At 40.7% G+C, this 19,806-nt stretch overlaps 1 protein-coding gene across 6 annotated transcripts in view; it reads right to left on the bottom strand.

The window, feature by feature from the left end:
- Window positions 1-19,806, bottom strand: part of SFMBT2 (Scm like with four mbt domains 2) — a 271,301-nt gene that overhangs the window by 226,250 nt on the left and 25,245 nt on the right. For all 6 annotated transcript variants that reach the window (XM_037845421.1, XM_037845416.1, XM_037845418.1 and 3 more), the window contains 3 exons: window positions 19,095-19,246; window positions 10,299-10,393; window positions 6,895-7,135 (listed from right to left, as the gene is read on the bottom strand). In XM_037845421.1, coding sequence (XP_037701349.1) covers window positions 6,895-7,135; window positions 10,299-10,393; window positions 19,095-19,194 — 436 coding nt within the window. In that variant the 5' untranslated portion in view covers window positions 19,195-19,246. The remainder of the gene's footprint in view (window positions 1-6,894; window positions 7,136-10,298; window positions 10,394-19,094; window positions 19,247-19,806) is intronic.

Below are 19,806 nucleotides of genomic sequence, written 5' to 3' on the forward strand. Positions count from 1 at the left end.
CTTATTAATAAAGAAATGGAACTCCAATTACAGTTTAGGTCCACCAACAAAAACAATCTGATTAAGTTTTATTAATATTACTAAAATGTTATTTAAGTAACAAAGTATACATTTAAAAAACTGACAGTCTCAGAAAACACAAACGAAATTCTACTTCTCCAGGTCTACAGTTACACAATGGTTGTTTGACCACTCTGAAGTCACATGCACCACCTGCCAATATCTCTTACTGTATAATCGACAACATAAAAACAGCAATTCCCAAAAACGGTCCGAGGACCAGGCTTCAGAACTTGGCAGGATCTTCTCACATAGCATAAGGCCATCTTCACACCTTCTCTGGATATTTCATGAATAAACATTCCTTTATTCAAATAAGTTATTTATTAACTAACTCCAGCAGTTTTGATTCAACTCTGAATGGTAAATAGAGTCATTCTAGCAAGACTGCAGAGTTTGCAATTCAAATTGCAGAAATTTTAATAATGGGGAAAATAAAAATAAGTGGCTTGATTCCTAAGGCACTGTAATTCCAACACTTTTATTGCAACACTAGAAAGCGTGCATAAATACTTCTCCATTTATAAACCAAGGGATGTCATTTGGGTATGCATCATCACCCACATTTACCTGCAATCTGTAAGGAACATCCGTTGGTCCCGGGAGGCACCTGCTAGAATCCAAAGCTCACCAGCCTCCAACATTAAGAAGTAATGTTACTACTTCTCAATAAATAACAATGAAACAGTCACTGGATTAAATGATTTCTGTACATTATCACCATAAACAATAATTATTTGGCAGTTGCCCTTTGCAAGCATTGCATGTGCTTATGAATAAATCAAGCTTTATTGATTTACTAAGCCAAAACGTTTTCAATTTTGCTCCTCTAATAAGAGCCATAATCCTCTACTCCACTTAGTGATGCTTTAATGCAGTATGTTTCTTAATACTTTTAACATGAAAGATTAGTACCGATTAGCTCATAAACAGGAACACTGCTTTTTGAACAGGCACTGGCTGCTAACACCAGGTCTCTCCAAACAAACCCAGATTAACAGAGATCTTTGACTGCTGAATGGAATATCATCTTAATGACTGTGCTGGTTTGTATAGTTATGTCCCCTAGAAAAAGCCATATTCTTTAATGCATTCCTTGTGGGGGCAGATGTATCAGTGCTGATTAGATTGTAATTCTTTGAGTGTTTCCATGGAGATGTGACCCACCCAAATGTAGGTGATAACTCTGACTGGATAATTTCCATGGAGGTATCGCCCTGCTCATTCAGCGTGGGCCTTGATTAGTTTACTGGAGCACTATATAAGCTCAGACAGAAGGAGCTCATAGCAAGCTGGAGCTGAGACAGACATTTTGAAGATGGCTGTTGGAAGCTGATGCAGACATTTTGGAGAGCGCCATTTTGAAACGCAACCTGGGAGCAAGCAGACACCAGCCATGTGCCTTCCCAGCTAACAGAGGTTTTCCGGATGCCAATGGCCTTTCTCCAGTGAAGGTACCCTTTGCTGATGGACACTTTATGGCCTTAAGATTGTAACTTTGTAACCAAATAAACCCCCTTTATAAAAGTTGATCCATTTCTGGTGTTTTGCATTCTGGCAACATTAGCGAACTAGAACAATGACACAGAGTTGCAATAGGGTCGTGCCCTTTCCTTCCCCCAACATGTAACGTAAGAGTGACAGCTCACAGCAAAAATTAAATTAATTTACAATAGCAAGTCAGGAAAAGAGGGGACTGGAAGGAACTCCACCTGCTTTGTAAAACTAGAGTCTAAAATAACAAAATGTATCCTTCAGTGACTTCAGGAAATATAAGACTATTCAGATAATCCTAAAGTGTCCTTAAAGATATCTGTCCTGCAGCCTTAGTCCAAAAAGGAGAGCTAGGCTTCTCCCTTTTCCCACTAAATATAATGGGCAAAATCACCACACACCCCCATCCCCTTGCTCAGTCCAACCACATTTGGGGGCTGGCATCCACATACAGACTGACTCAACTTGGCTTCCACCCATCACTCCATCTACGACTGAGAATTCCTAGTTCTCTGGGATTCAATGGGAAGCAAGAATCTACAATTCTTTATTAAGAAGAATTCTATCCACTGCAGGTGGAGATGGACCCAGACTCTCGGGATGATTTGCTAATGGAGCTTATCTCCCTAATCTATTAAAACACTGTCATCCCCACTAATGACTCAGAAACTAAGGCTTCTTTGCCCCATACAGATTCCTGGGTTAGACTTCCATGCATCTGAATTCCAAAACCAATCCCATTCTGCATCTCTCCTTGCCTTTGAGGACACATGTATAAAACAGGAAAAAGAGCACCCCTCCCTTTCTCTCTTGCTTCCCAAGGATCACCAAAGAATTTCAGAACTGGAAAGCTCTTTATAGACTGCATACTATAATCCTCTTGTTTCAAAGATGAGGAAACTGGGCACTAACTCACCCACGCAAGGGTTAATGGCAGAAGCAAGGTAAGAACTCAGCTTTCCTGTCTCCAAACACATTGCTCCTGCCCCTTTATACCTCCCTGATTCCTAGAATCAGTAAGAAAATCCCTCTACTGCCATGGGGCATTCCAAACAAAAGCATTATGTGTCGTGGATTACGATAACTTGTGTTAATATTCTGTGATGCCTTTCAAGTCTAACCACAACAAAGATCGACCACACAATAGCAGAATTTACAATGACATTAGCTCTCAAAGACAGAAAACCACACAAACAGGAATCCTTGTTCAAAAAATAGATTCTACTATTCCCTCTGGAACAACTGCCACTGCTGGCTACAAAGCAATAATTATCCTGTACTACAGCAATCAATAAAACCTCTTGCCCCATGAACCTGCTATTTCCTGACTTTGTTCTCTGTACTAAAGATTTCCAAGTCATATTGATTTCCCACTAAATTTTTTTAAGTTCTTTAAAAAGAGCAGTAAAGAAATCCTCAAATTAGCATAACTTGTTATTGTTTGAACAGACTTCAAATCTTTCAGTTGCATTAATGGTGAATGACTAGTTTCCCTCTTTACGGGGTTTTCCCATTTTTTTTCACTTTGAATTTGACACATTAAGTGCAACTTAACGTCTTGCCTAATAGCACAAGTCAATAGGGCACAAATTTGGTGGCGTTTCTGAAACCGACTGCTGCCACATTTTTTCATCCCAGTGAGAAAGAAGAGTTGATTCATAGACTATGTCCTATTCTTAAGTGATAGCATGGATTTTTACTGAACGAACCCAATAGCTCAAAGAGGGTTAAAATCCAGTACCTTGGAACTTCTCTCTAAAACTATCCACTAGAGAATTTGATACAGAGTGAAGCCATCTTACATCCGCTTTCCAAGGGCATTTAGCTACGAAAATGTCAAACTTTAAGAGTGAGTCATGAGCGAGATACAGGAAGCTTTAGCAGCAAGGACAGTGGTAACGCAGGACAGCAGTGGGGGCTGGGGCACACTCTCTGTCCCCTCCCTGCTCCCCACTCCACCTGCTGCCGGCACTCCAAGTGAGTACATGTCCCTTGGGAGGAACACACATCTGTCTGTGTCCTGAGTGTGCATGTATGTGTGCATCTGTCTGCTGCCTTTTCAGAGCAACCCATGCCCCCGTGTGTTAATCTCTGCTTGGGGCTCCATCTATGGCATATTTGAGAGGCGTGCCAGGGATATCTCTAATTCTCTAACTTGAAATGATACTTTTTCAATATTCCATCAGTACACATTATCCATCAAGACTGGTTTATTTTATGGTAGATCAGAACTAACAGGAAAATTAAATAATCAAATGTTACACCCTACTGTCTTACCTTGGTGGCTGTTTTCATTCAAAGTTAAATATACAAATGTCATTTGTGATCAATTTCAGCTGGGCCTGGGACTAAGTGAAACAGCCATTACCAAAAGCATTACTGTACATTGGTTAGCCCAAAACTTACTTCCTTACCTTATTATTTGTTTATACAGAACTGGGATGGAATTTAAATGGAATTTAAAAATAAAGTCCGATCCACTGACAACCATCCCACGGCACTCACCTGAAAAAGTACCCCTCGGTGCAGATGCTAGAAATAAAGGCTCACACATCTTCATAAAAAGGCACAAAAAATACTGACTTAAAATGTAAGGAAGAAAGGAGAAGGTGAGTTAGCACACAGATTGCTATGATAACAGCAGGGATTATTTTCCTTAAGGGGACCCACTGGCTGCTGAATAAGCAACATTTGGACCTTCATTGCTAGATCATTCAATTACTCAATGTATATTTATTAAGCACTCCTCACACACAGGCAGTCAATATCTGCTAGGGCTAGGGCACTATCTAGGGGAGCTAAGACCAGTTTTAACCTAAGAACCACACAATGGAAAGTTTGGTTGCACTCAAATGTCATGAATCGATGAACAGATAAACAAAATGTGGTTATATGTCCATGCAATGGAATATTATTCAGCCATTAAAAAGGAATGAAGTCCTGAAACATGCTACAACATGACTCTCAAATACATCACGTGGCATGAAAGAAGCCAGATACAAAAGGACAAATATTGAAAGAGTCCACTTATATGAAATACCTAGAATAAGCAAACACATAGAAGCAGAAAATAGATTAGTGGTTGCGAGGGGCTGGGGGGAAGAGGGTTGGGAGTGACTGATAATAGATACAGGGATTTCTCTTTAAGGTAATGAAAATGTTCCAGAATTAGAGAATGATGACGGTTGTGTAACTTCACAAACACACTAAAAACCAAAAACGTATACACTTTAAAAGGATGGATTTTAAAGGACAGTATGTGAATTATATCTCAATAATACTGAAAAAGATCAATAAGGCACATGAGGCTGGGGTTTGACCTCATTTTCCAGAGGAAGCTATAGATAAGCTGACAGCTAGAGGAAGAGGAGGGTAACTAGAAGAAGAGGGAGGAAAGAGCAGGTGCAAAGACTCAAGGCAAGAAGGAAAGAAAAAAGGCTATTTTACTTGCTCGAGACAAAAAAGGGTCAAGAGGTTCACTAAGGCCAAGGCAATGGGATTCATTCCTTACAAATGTCACATAAATGCAACTCTAAAACTCCTTGCCATTTCCTCTTACCCTTCCTTTGCAGTCTCTCAAGTATGTACAACAAAGGGTAGTAAAACCCATAGACCATTCCCACCAAGCAGAAAAACATCAATACGTCCAAATGTTAAAGCAGAAGGAGGAAGAATTCAAGCGCTCTCTAAGACAAAGGCAACTGCTAACACGGGGGACAAAATTAACCTCAGGATTTAATTTTAAAACTTTCACGTGTCATTTCAAAATAAAAATACCAATTCAAAATAAAAGTATACAGCCACATATTAAGAAGACATTAAAAGAGAAATACCTGAAGTGGTCAAACTGCATGCAACCCAGTGACCTTTTTCTTGAAGATGATTATATAACTCTGTAGCTTGCACACTGTGACTGTGTGATTGTGAAAAGTCTGTAGCTCGCCCTCCCTTTATCCACTGTATGGACAGATGAGTGGGAAAATGAGGACAAAAATTAGATGATGAATAGGGTGGTATGGAGGGGACAGAAAGGTTTAGGTGTTCTTTTTTGCTTTTATTTTTAATTTGGAGTCAAGGAAAAGATTCAGAAATTGATTCTGGTGATGAACACACAAATGTATGATGGTGCTGTGAATAACTGATTGTACACTATGGTTGACTGTAGGGTGTGTGAATATATCTCAAACTGCATTAAAAAAAGTAAATGAACAACAGAGGGAGGAGGGAAATGGAATGTTTGGGGTATTCTTTTATTTTAATTTTCATTTTATTTTTTGGAGTAACGAAAATGTTCAAAGTTTGTGGTGATGAAAGCACAACTATACGATGATACTGTGGACAACTGACTGTACACTTTGAATGATTGTATGTTATGTGATTGTATCTCAATAAAATTACTTTTAAAAAAAGACATTACACAGCTTCAGGGTTAGCATCAAAAGTTTTCAAGTATAACTTTTGGTATTGACAAGTAATGAAACAGAGAACAGGGCGAGATTCAAGTATTGGTAACTCAACTTTTCTCACGTACAGGATCGGACGAGTTTCTTCAATGCATTTATGATACTGTAATATGCAGCCCATTCTTTCAAAGGAGGGTTTCTCAACCTCAGCACTGTTGACAATTTGGGCCTGATAATTCTTTGTTGGGTCCAGAGGGAGGGGGCAGGGACTGCCTGTGCATTACAGGATGCTCGGCAGCAGCCCTGGCCTCTTCCCTCTAGATGCTTAAAGCACCCAACCTTCCCCTTCCCTAGCTGTGAAAACCAAAACAGCTTCCAAACATTGCCCAACGTCCCCTGTGAGGTAAAACTGCCCTACTGGAGAATGCACCAATTGATAGCAAATCAACCAATCTTATCTATAAAAGTTTAACAACTCCCAAGAAAGCGCTGTCATTTCTCTGCATCTGTTTGGTTTTCTCCTTGCTTCACTCTCTGACCGTCTGTCCAAGACAAGACAGATTAAAAGTTATTAAAGAAGCCCGTTTAAGATGCTCTCTGAGACTGTTCAAAATGTCCAATCTCTAATTCACCCGAAAAGCCAACATGATCCATTACCAAAGAGGAAACAAGAGCTCAATCCCCAGGCGCCCTTCAACCTTCCTTTCCTGCCCTCCAAAAGCCAGCTGAAGATGGTGCTCCAAAGCTTTCGTCTCCTAAGGGCCATGGTTGACGAAACCGCCAGATCCAGCTGGGACAGCTGGAACACACACCCACTCCCCACCGCCCCAGCTAAGGAACCTCAAGAATCAAGACCATGAACGGTGAGGGCTGCTCGTGCCTCGGAGGCCTTCCTCATGCAGGCGCGGTGGGCCTGGACACCAGGGGTGGGGCTTACCGTCCGGGGGCATCAGGACCTTGTTGTTCTGCGTGCACCACCCCACGGGGTGCAGGTCGGCGATCACCACGTCGCACCAGAAGTCGGCCCTGCGGTCCTCCCCGTAGCCGCAGTAGCGCAGCAGCAGCAGCTGCCCGCAGGTGGTGATGACGCTGGCCACCCAGTACGTGTCGGGGTTGTTTTTGTTGGCCACTTCCAACTTCATGCCTGGCTGGAAGTTGCTCTGAATGCTGATTTCGACCTTCCGGAATCAAGACACACAGGAAAACCCATAATTAGCCAGAGGCGCATACATCCGGAAGACTGCAACTACAGATGTACAGCAAGTAATATAAAATTGAGTAACTACTAAAGGTAAAAAGCTCAAAAACAGTATTTCGGTTGCCCTGAAACAGCACTGTCTAATAGATGGATCATGCAAGCTGTGAACGTAATTTTAAATTTCCCAGTAGCCACATTAAAACATAAAACCGAACTAGATGAAATTAATTTTAATCATATGCTTTGACTTAACCCAGTATGTTAGAAGTAAAGGAGTTATTTTAAGTTAGTTGTTTTTTTCTTACTCCCGTGTTATGGTTTGTTTGAAATGTTTTTTCACTGCATGTTTTTTTAATATATATAGTTAACAGTTAATTTTTTTTAAAAAAAGGTAATTAAAAAAAATGAAAAAAATATGCAAAGCCTTCTTGAGGAGCTGGTAGAGAATGCAGAGGTGTTGGGCTTCCCCACCTTCATGGTTGCTGATGTGCTCACAGACACAGGGGACTGGGGGTTTGATGGGCTGAACCTTCTACCACAGGAATTGCCCTTGGCAAGACTGTTGCTGCAAAGGAGAAGCTAGGCCTGCCTATAGTTGTGCGTAAGAGTCTCCTCCCGAATGCCTCTTTGTTGCTCAGATGTGGCCCTCTCTCTCTAGCTAAGCCAACTGGGCAGGTGAAATCACTGCCCTCCCCCCTACATGGGATCTGACACACAGGGGAGTAAATCTCTCTGGCAATGTGGAATATGACTACCGGGGAGGAATGTAGACCCGGCATCATGGGATGGAGAACATCCTCTTGACCAAAAGGGGGATGTGAAAGGAAATGAAATAAGTTCAGTGGCAGAGAGATTCCAAAAGGAGCCGAGAGGTCACTCTGGTGGGCACTCTTACGCACAATATAGGCAACCCTTTTTAGGTTCTAATGAATTGGAATAGCTAGCAGTAAATACCTGAAACTTTCAAACTACAATCCAGAACCCTTGAATCTTGAAGATTGTTGTATAAAAATGTAGCTTCAGAGGGGTGACAATGTGATTGGGAAAGTCATATGGACCATACTCTCCTTTGTCCAGGGTATGGATGGATGAGTAGAAAAATGCAGGCAAAAAAAAAAAGGCACCCAGTGTTCTTTTCTACTTTAATTGTTCTTTTTCACTTTAATTTTTATGCTTATTATTTTTGTGTGTGTGGTAATGAAAATGTTCAGAGATTAATTTTGGTGGTGAACCCACAACTATATAATGGTACTCTGAACAACTGATTGTACACTTTATATGATTGCATGGTATGTGAATATATCTCAATAAAAATGAATGAATAAAAAAAACTAGATGAAATTAATTTTAATTATATGCTTTGACTTAACCCAGTATATACAAAACATTATCATTTCAATGTGGAATCACTATAGAAAAACATTAATGCGGTATTTTACATTCTTCTTTTCGAAGGAAGTCTTCGAAAATCCAGTGTGTATTCTATACTTGAAGCACATCACCATTCAGACAACATACTTTCCAATAGCTTTCCAATAGCTTCATGTGTTGAACAGCAATTAATCCGTTAATTAAGGATTGCAACCAATTAATGATTCACCAAACCTCCTCCAAAAAAGAAAAAATAAATAAATAACTTCCAGGCTGGTGAATCATAACCTTCCAAAACTCATCTATCGGATCTCCATCAGCAACAGTTGCTTAAAGGAGTTGATGGAAATATAAATTACGTGTGCTACCTCACACTTAAACTTTGGTGTACAAGCTGGGAAGATTCTGTATCATGAAGGACAGAGGCCAGCCCGTTCCCATGGGAAACTATATCGTGACCGAAAGGGAGGTTGGGAGAACTGATTGGATGAAAGAGAACAGCAGTGACTCCATACAAAAAGAATATTGATAACTTCTTGGTACAGAAAGGAAGGAAAAAAGTTGGCAGTCAGTATCTCTTTCTTAAACTGTCATAAACAAACAACCACATTATCCCAGCATCTTAAGAAGTAAATGTTAAAAAGGTTTTTGCAGGATCATATCCACATTGTATGCCAGGAGAGTTTTTATTACTTTTAAATATTTAGCTCTTGGTTTTCCCAAATGGCCATAATCATATTCATAATTAACTAGGAATTCTAACACTGTAGATGTCAATACGAAAAGAGAAATCTACATTTACAAGGTCACGAATTTTTTTAAATGGTCTTAACTCCCTTTTCAAAAGAACACCTCACCTCCAGAAAGGATGAAGTGTTTTATTACAATAAAGACTCAAAGTTCTGGCTTCCTAATTCAACAAAGAAGCCAACAGGAAGAGGAGGCTAAGAAAGTGCCCCAATTTGCTTGCGTTACTCAGGCTAAATCTAAAACTGGGTTGCCTTAGGTAACCCAGTGAAAAAGCATTCCTCAGAATTAAATTTTTTTTTCCATTAAAGCAGTAGTAATGCCAAAGAACTTGAGTCCTGGAAATTTAGTCTTTTCCCAGCTAATGATACATTATCAAAATCTCATACCAAAAGCAAAAATCAGATAAACACTCATTTTTCCTTTTCTAGGACTTGTCCTCTTTGGGGCACACTACTTCCGTTGATCAAAGAATTTCTGTTGATGAGGATTTTTTTTGGTTTGATTCAAATGTTGTCTGAATGTTTGGCATGACTTCCTCTAATCTGATTCACCTGCCCATAAATGGCTCTAAAACTTTGGGGTGTCATTTTAAAAAGATATATCCAGCCAGGTTCCAAGAAGACATTACACATGATACCAACTTGCCTAATCTGCTGTGTTTTTTTATTTATTCAAATCATCCTTACCTATCTCAGGCTGTATGCCTCTCAAGGACAAAGGCTAAGATCTGTCTAATTCGGCGTTTTTAGGGATATGACAAGTGATCCGTTCCACACACACTGAGCTCCCACCCTGAGCCCACCCCTGTCACAGATGCAACGTCTTCTGGGAAGGTTCAGGGACGCTCTGGCTGGTGGATCTCAGCATCCTGCCCTGCGGTGGACAAGCCACAAGAGCCAAGACCAGCTGAATTCCCCTCTTTCCATTTCAGTCCCCTTCTTCCCATCAGTTATATGGTATCTTCCTGTAAATTCACCTCCAACCCTCCAAATGCAAAGTAGAAGAGGAGACGCTTGACGTACATGTTTGAATGATGCGTGAGGGGCCGCACTGGTACCTGTTTCTTCCAAATAATCTCCCCAATTAAAGCCGATTTCCTCCAAGCTGGAGCCTTCCTCTGTCCAAAAACAAAAAGCAGAAGAATATCAGTACAACAGAGAAGAATGAAAAGGTGTCGGCCTTCAATTAAGAACAAAAAAATCCTTGATGCAAGAGACAAACGAATTCAGGGGTTTAATGGGATTTGGTGGGATTTTTGCCATCATTTTGGTTTGTTGATTTCAAGGACACAGACCCAACAAAGGAAACACTGAAGAAATTCTGGTCTGACTATAAAATGAGGTGTTCTTGGGTGAATGAAATGAGACTTGTTCCAAAGCATATTTGCTGCATTTTAGTGGATTAGTTTGAAAGAGCCACTGTACATACCTCAGCTTTTGGGGTGGCTGCAGAACAAGGTGAAGGAAACCATTGAGAAGCAAGCAAGCACCGCAATGTAATTACAGAACAAGCACTATTTGTCCACTGGCTATTTACTGTGCTATTGAATGGAAGCTGGAGATCATCAAGCAATACTACAGACAGTTGGCACCACAGAGGATTCTGAAAGCATCGAATCCAAGGTCATTTTAAGGAAAAGATCCTCAAGGCCCAAAGGGACTGTTGGGGTGTAATGTCACACGGCAAGTTAGCAACAGAAACAGTCTAGCTGTCAACAGACCCTGACACGCACTGGTCCAGGGCCTGCTCTCCTGCCTTCTGGGGTGACAAGACTCTCAGGGCAGGACATACCCCAGCAGACCCCATAGGACATATTTCTCCCATTACGAGAAGCAAGGAGAAATACAAAGGCACAAGGTGGCTCTTAAAACCATAACTTTCTCCCAACCACAAAGAAGCTATTTTAAATTTGCAGAGACCCGGCAAACCCAGGCTCTGAAGGGACTCAGGCAATTCCCATGACACTTAAGACTATACACAAGATATCATCTGTATAACTGAAGTGCACCAAATAATGCATTTTAAAGTACTGATGAGTTAAGTGCTATGTCACAACCTCAAGCTGAAAGAGCAAGTAATTTTAAAGATTATTTTAACCTATTTGCAAGGCTATCATAAGGAAAGAACGCACAACAATAACTGTCCAAATACACAAACAAGTAAAAGCTTCAAAAATTTAGATTCTCCTCTCCTGCAGTTAACACTAAATGGATAATGATGTTCCATCCAAATATCTTCTACTTGTGATAGCTTATTTCACTGGCCAAGAATAATAAACACTTGTCTAATCTCACTGATATGAAATAATTAGAATAAGCAAACTCACATCGCATCAGAATCTAGAATATAGGTTACCAGGGGATGGGGTAGGTAATAGGGAATGGGAAGTTAAGGCTTCAAATGTACAGAGCACTTACTTGGAATGCTGGATGGAAACGTTTTGGTAATGGATGGTGGGTGATGGTAGCACAACATTGTGAACATAATTAATAGCACTAAAATATGTGAATGTGGCTAAAAAGAGGAAATGTTAGGTTGTATATATAGTAATAGAATAAAATTTTTTTTTAAAATCCATGAAACTGCACTATGCAAACAGTAAACCTCAACCATGCAATACAGTTAATAGGACAATTATAAAATGTGCTATTGTCAACTGTAACAAATGTTCCACACCAATGCAAGGTGTTAATAATAGGGAGGTAATGGGAATCCTGTATTTTATGCATGAGTATTCTGTAAACCCACAACTTCTCTAATAACAAAAAAAAGAATAACAAAGCTGCTTTCGATTATGTCATTAATGTAGAAATGGTATATCCTATCAGGTGGGCTGGGAGAATTAGCGACAGGAGGGTCTAGAAGGGAAAGTCTCATTGTCAGAGGTTATTGCTACCTCTTTCCTACCAGAGATATTTAAATTACAAAGGAAAAGTAATTCTCTGGTAATGCTCTGTATAGTCCCAGATGTTGATAGAAGAGGATAATTTTGATAAAACCAGAAGATGCTAAACTGAAAGACAGTTACCTTAATTTTCACCTTCTAAATCAAATTGCTTAGAATTGCATTCTCAAATTCTATTCCAATAAAGTGGCCTAAGATCCAAATGGCCAATGCAAAAAGAAAAGCCATCTGAAGAGAAAACCTTACCCTTTCACCTCTCCCCAAATTCTGCTTCACCCAGAGATTATGCACTTTGAACAGAAACATGAAAAAAGTCAGCAGGTCCTACCACCACCAGCTAACAAGGGATGCCGGGAGAGACGGCGGGGTGGGGGGTGGGAGGAGGGGAGGTTACAGCTGCTAAACACAGCCAAGCAAACCCAAAGAGACAGCAGTCTTATTCTGGAAACCACCTCAGGGCACTGAAACCCTTTTTCCTGAACACTGGGTGTCTATTTCTGTATCACTATCCTCGTATTTCCCAAGTTTTCTCTCATCCTCTGCCTTGTTCAGAGGCATCCTCTCAGCACTATTTGTTTGCTGACGTGCCTGGGTGCAGTGTCTTTTGGATAGCTAACTTGGTGCAAAGTCCAGAAGTTCTTCACCCCCTGTTCTTGTACGCTGAGCTCAGACCACACTCTCCCGCAGCCCCTACTGCCCCAGATAAGCCAGGCACTTGCAGCTCCATGCTGGGGAAAGCAGCAAGTTAAGCCATGTGTGTGCACAGCTCTCTTCTAACTGCTTTCTGTGCATCGCATCACTGAATCCTTCTAAGAACTCTGATGAGTGGATACTGTGACCCCTGTTCACAGAAGAGAGGACCCACAAAGAAAGGACCAAGAGGTGGGGAACACTGGGAGGTGGCAGCCATCCTTGGGGAGGAGAAAGAGTGGACAGAGCCCTTGGAACCTGCCTGTAAGGAAGGAGAAGAGAACCTGGAGAGAAGGCACAGGCATAAAACACAGTCTCGGGCTAAGGGGGTAGAAGGTCCTGGGTGGCACTCTCTGAGAGTCACAGCTGTTGACTAATGGATAGGTTCTCTTGTCAAGCGATTAGTTCCTTGGCACTGAAGACATCCGAGTAAAGACTCAGCCATCAGGAACGGCCTGTGGGGCCAGTGCCTCGGTTCAGAAGACGGGGACAAACCTCATGCCCGCTACCACTGAGGACTGGATATTCTCTCACTTCAAACCAGTTGGTGAGGGGGAAAGCACAACCCAAATGCTCAACTGCAACTTGGAGACTCTGTGTTGTATTCTTGATTCTTGACACAAATTTGATTCAGTTCTAAGCTAGGCTATTCATATTTTACTAAAAATTCTGTATCCGTCAATTTTTAATTCAAACTGTATTTCCCAATATAAAAGGCTGTAAGTGCTCTGGCCCTCACTCATGGAGTCATACAAGTTAACCCTGAGACTGGATGGTGCCACTGTGTCTTTCGCATCAGAGTCAGTAGGAAAGCACCTTTAAAAGGACCCCCAAAAGTCAGACCAAGAATGGGGCTGAAAAATAAAACACAAAAAGCCTTTATAGCTAGGACTGGCAACTTTAACTGGACCGTTTGAACAATAAAATCCTATACAAAATCCAGGGTTATGCACCACACAGCCTTGCAAAATCTGTAACACATCACACTTTCTCAGGCATGTGTGCCCCAGGCAGCTGATTCTCTAAGGACATGTCAATGAGCAATAGATAAACATACACAATGTTTATGAGTAGAGGTCTCATAAACCCAGAGCAAATATTTACAGCTAATTCATAAACCTCTTAAGCCCATAAACATTTTATCAAGGAAACTCTTGACAATCTCCCTCCTCTGTAAGTGAACCGTGCACAGCCATGACCCCATGACGTAATGAAAACAGACCATGAAAAAGCTACTAAGAACATTTCACAATTTAAAAGAAAACAGGCACGTTAATTAGTGGCAGTCCAGCTCTAGAAAACAGACGGCTATTTATGTGGCCAGAACATTTCGTAATAAATACACAAAGAATACCTTACTAAAAAGGTAGAGGACAAGTCACTTTACAGTGAAAAATGGAGTAAAACTGTCCATATGTCTTTTTTTTTTTTTTAAGTCATTAAATCTTGGGTTGTATGCTCTTATAATCAGAAACAAGGCAGACTATGTAAGACTGAATAATAAAGCCCTTAACCACCATCTAATCCAGGAAAGAAGAACTGGCAGATTGGGAATGAGCAAGATCTTACCAGGGTCTGTCTCATGGGCTAGATATTTTTACAGATGTGGAAGGAGAAACAAAGAAGGCGTTAAATGTGTTATTTTAACCACTGATCGGCAATCCATACCATCAGACGGTTTTAAAAAATAATTAAATTGTCAGCATATTAAACAGAAATAAGAGAATAAACAACTCAGAAAGAAACCGTGGCCAACTGCGGACCCCGGAAGGCAGCTCACAGAGGTAGGACTCCGCCAAACATCTGCCAAGAGAAGGAACCAAAGAAATCAGGAAGGGGACAGGCAGTAGTCATCCTGATATGAAGGTCCTTGTGGCTCTCTCAGCCACTCAGGAGGGCTCAATAAATCTCCATGCAAAAAATCACCTACACAGGATAAACAGCAACAATTCAAAAGAGAGTGAGAAAAAAAAGAATACTATTGAGCCACACTGAGCAGTTCCCAGCAAGGAGATCTGCATTTTCCTAATAAGAATGTTGACTCCTTTCCTTCCAAAACAGAAGAGCCAGTAGCACTCCACTTAATATATTCCTAACACCAAAGGGGAGGAAATAAAATTAAGCCGACATTTTCAGTGTAATTCTTTTTACTCAGAGGCTTGCCCAGCCTAAATCTGCAGCCCTACTTTATCTACAGACTTCATCTGAAAATTGCATTTAGCAGGCCTGTAAAAATAATGGCAAAGGATCTATTTATCACTTTGTCAGTGTACTGTTTTGCTTGCTTTTATCCCGGCCATGGCAGCAGCCTAGAATCCCAGGAATCAGGTTTCGTTAGGTGCTCCTCACGATGGTGCTACCGGTTTGGGGAGGCCTCGTTCCTGGGCCATCTGGTCTACCCGTGCTTGTTCTGGTTACAGTGCTGAGTACTGGCATGTGGATTTCATTTACAGGACTTGGTGTCCTACTGATCCGCACTATCATTCAAGCTTTCCTTAGGAAAAGAAGCAAAACAAAACTAACAAACAAAAAAGCTGCTAATGAGATTCACAGCCCACTGTTTTAGGCTGAAGTTTTCATTTCAGAGGGACCATCCTTGCAAAGGATCACAGCAGCTGGGGGTGGGTGGTGGGGGAAGGGACCCCACAAGCTGGAAACACGCTGGGAGCAACCAGGTTAGATTCCCCACTCTTGGGTCCCCCATCATTTTGTCATGAGAAAAGAACTGCAGTCACTTAGGGTGTCCGTTAGGGAGATGTGATCCTGGTCCATGTCACACATGGGGAGGTGGAGGGCAGGAGAAAAGGGGGGAGAAAATAAGAACAAGACAGAATTCAGGTTGTACCTACATGATAACAGTCCCACAAAGTGTGCGTATGTGCAGGCATGCCTGCGTGTGTGTGTGTGTGTGTGTGTGTGTGTGCATGTGCACATTTATGAATCAAGGATTTCCTGATGATTTATCTCTACACTGAGTACGTCAAAGCACTACCCAGAGCCAGGCTGCCTGGAATTAAACCCTGGCTCTGACACAGTCACCAAGTGACTTACCCTTGTCCAAACAGTGACCTCATCTGTAAAATGGGGATAATAAAAGCAGCTATTTCACTGGGTTACTGAAGGATGAAATGAGCTAATAACGTATGTCAAATACTAAAAAGGGTGCCTGCCATATAGTTTGAACTCATGATAATATGCCTGTTGTCCCTCATTTGCAAGTCAACCTACAACAGCAGAAGAACACTGCATTTGCCTTCTCTTGTGTATATGACAGGTAAATCTCATCTGAAAACTCTTGCTGGGAAAGGGCTCTCAGCACCAAGACTCTACAGCACTAAACATGTCACCGTTGGTCACAGAATCAAATATCCCCACAATTTATTCCAGAGCTAATTAACAGCTTAAAAGTGAACTATTTGATGGGGAGTTAATGCAGAGTGAGTGTAAGGTTTCTGTTTGGGGTAATAAAAAGTTCTGGAAATGGATGGTGGCAACGGTAACACAACACTGTGAATGTCATTAATCCCACTGAATGGTGTGCTTGAGAGTGGTTGAGATCAGAAAGTTTATATAGTATATATGTTTCCACAATTTTTAAAAAAAAGAACAACTAAGAGACAATGAAAATTAAATCTAATATATGAATAGACCTCATAATGAAGGAGAAAAGGCCCAAAGAGACATTATTGGGACATATGAGAAAAAACTGCAATATAGACTGTAAGCTTTATATCAATGTTAAAGTTCTTGAACTTGATTACTGTACTTAAAGTAGTTACATAAGTGAATATCCTTGTACTTAGGAAATACACATGGCAGTGTTCAAGGAGCATGATGTATACAACCTATTCACATGTTCAGAAGATAGACAGACAGACAGACAGATGGATAGCCAGGCAGATAGAAAGGTAGGTAGATGGCTGGCTGGCTGGACGGACGGACGGACAGACAGACACATAGATGGTAGGCAGACAGATGGAAGCACGGACGGATGGATGGATGGATAGATATAGGTGGGTGGGAGGAGGGAGGGAGGGAAGGAGGAAGGAAGAGAGAAAGGGAAATGTTAAAATTGGTGGATCTGAGTATCTGGAGTGGGCTGGGAGTTAGGGGTATGCTGCAGTTCCCTATATGGGTTTTGTATTATTTTTGCAACTGTCCTGTAAGTTTTAAATGTTATTAGATTTGAGTTTCTAGAATGACATCAACCTCTGCTCTCCACCGTTTCACACCTACTCTAAATCTATTTATCTTTAAAGGAGTCTGCCTTTGTGGTACCTTCTAAATGTTCCCTCATCACACACGTACATATGGAAATCCCAAGGAGAAAAGGACAGATGAGCCATGGAGAAAAAAGAAAAGTCAAGAGCCAATCCCTGAAAACTGTAAAAATAAATCAGAGTTATGTAGAAACACTATTTCTATCAAAGATCTTAACATCTTCCAGGATTTAGACTGTCCACCACACAAGTGCAAGAACTCATCATATGTGATGGGGCTGTCAATAGGGCATACCCCAATGATACGATGAAATTGTGAATCATACCCTGACACCTCCCTACACGTGAAATTATCCTCAAAGGAAAAGTCAGTACAAGTAATTTTCTTGACATCACATTATCATTAATGAACTCTGGAATCTACTTAAGCTAGAGAGATACACTGCAGCTGCACAAAAAGGAAAAGTCAATAGGTAGCTGGCTTTTAACCACTTTTGAAAAAATATATACTATTGAAAATCATGCCATAGTGGCATAAGATGTCAGATGTGTGGGGCTGCTATGCTACAAAAAGAGGATGAAAGCACGGGAATTCCAAAAGTGGAAAAATAAAATAATCCCACTCAGCAAACATAAGAAAGACTTTTCAAAAAGGACCATTTGTATGTAAATAAAAACAGAATAACTAAGATATACTCTTCAGCCTATGGAACTGTGTTCTCTCAGAAAGTAATCTCCATATTTCCATTGGGGAATAATGATCCATTTCCACTTTTAGAAGAAAGAGAAGTTTTCTCACCCTTGCTTTATGTGAAGAACCGGAAGGGGGAGAACCAAGTTGATTTTGAAATAGATACTAACATCTTTTAACCTATTTTGGTGGCTACTTATTTCAGGGTTTTCCACATTTCTCCCAGATCAAGAAATACATAATTTGAGAAAACTTATCTAATAAATTCAACAACATCAAGAAATCTGTAATGCTGTCATTAACTTGTCTCATCTAAATGTGAAGACAAGCTTTGTAACTTCTTTGGACAATAGTCAAATCTCCCACTAAGTCAATGATCAACTTTTTTTTACATGAGTTCCCCATAACAAGGGTTTATGATTCAGATAGCTAAAGTGTCCTCATTTAATCCACTGTTACATAAATAGTGCAGTAATTTATTTTTTGTAATTACCCTTTTTAAATAAACCTTTTGTTGGGTTAAATATTTAGAAAAGCATTCATCTATAAATTCATCCGTTACATATTAAATTCAAAGACTTTTTCTTTTAGATCTCTTAAAGGGAGAAACACCTTACCACAAATTCACATGATCTAAATTTTTTTCACACTATGTCATTTTCATGAAGGAAGCACTCAAGCTTGCAAAGAGATTTTGTGGTCATGGCATCTAATGTTTAGGCATACCCAGTTCTCCTCTCTTTCTGGGAACGTGAGAGAGAATTATACTTCCCAGTGCTTGGCAGCAGCAGGACCACATGACCAGTTCCGAGTTCGTCTCTTCCAGGCTGGAGCATTTAACTGTTGGCTCGAGACCCTCCAGCCCTGCTTTTCCCCATGTCTTGGCAAACACTGACGCACCCGGATGAGATGGCAGCACTGAGACACGACACAGAATTACTGTGGGACAGGACATCCCACAGACCTCCATCGGACAGAGGGTGAATGACATATACATCTCTATTGAGCTAAGCCACGGAGATTTTGAAGTTATTTGTTATCTCAGATAACCCAGACTGCTCTGTCTGGTATAGGTAATATTAATTTTGAACCAAACCTCGCGTAACTTTAAAGCTGCTATGTGTTTATGTATAAATATGGCAGCAAATCTTGGGAACGGGCACTATATGAGGTTTAGAAATATTGCCCCATGTTTTCTGAATAGTTGCAGGAAGACACTGGTCAATAAATCAAATAGTAGATGGATGAATCTAGAAAAACAAAACCCTCCTTGTATCAAGCTCTCGTTACTATCTAGAAAACAAAATCCTACCTGAGTCAAGCTCTCCATTGCCATTCGCTGAGCTGTGATGCTTTTCTAAGGACGAAGATGAAGGGTCTTGCATACTGGAAACCGACAAACTGCTCTCCATTCCTGACAAGTAAGCGTCCTCCTCTCTTAATTCATCCTGCTGGAAAAGTTACCTAAGGGCAACCAAAAAAATAAAGTCAGAGCAATTTAATTACACTAACATGTTTTCCAGCTTCCCAAATATAATCCTATCGGAGTTGCTACCATTTTATTATAACATTTAGGATGTACTATAATGTTGATAATAAAAAATACTAGAAACAGAGAATAAAGAATACATCTCAGCACAAGGTCACCAACAAAGGTCACAACAGAGCAAAACCACCAATGTTCTCTAGGTCATTGCAACCATATTAAGATGGACAGATTTTTCACCAACCCATAGAACCTACATTTCCATCCAAAACCCATCACGGTAACATTAGGCACCACCATCAAACGACTTCTTCTTTTACCCAAAAAGCCAGTGTACTCCCACACTGTATACTGATCCCAATACAAGGAACAGTTAAATCATCAACATTTGCAAATAGTGTGCTCTCTACAAATTAGACACGGTGACAAGGCTTTTTCTGCAGTTGACACTGCTATCCTGCACTTGCATTCTGGTATGACTAGAGGAGAGGAGGGTAAGTTTACAGCAAAGTCTCAAAGAATCCCACAATCTAGTTCC

Source organism: Choloepus didactylus, chromosome 8 (assembly GCF_015220235.1).
Source record: "Choloepus didactylus isolate mChoDid1 chromosome 8, mChoDid1.pri, whole genome shotgun sequence".
Lineage (NCBI taxonomy): Eukaryota > Metazoa > Chordata > Mammalia > Pilosa > Megalonychidae > Choloepus > Choloepus didactylus.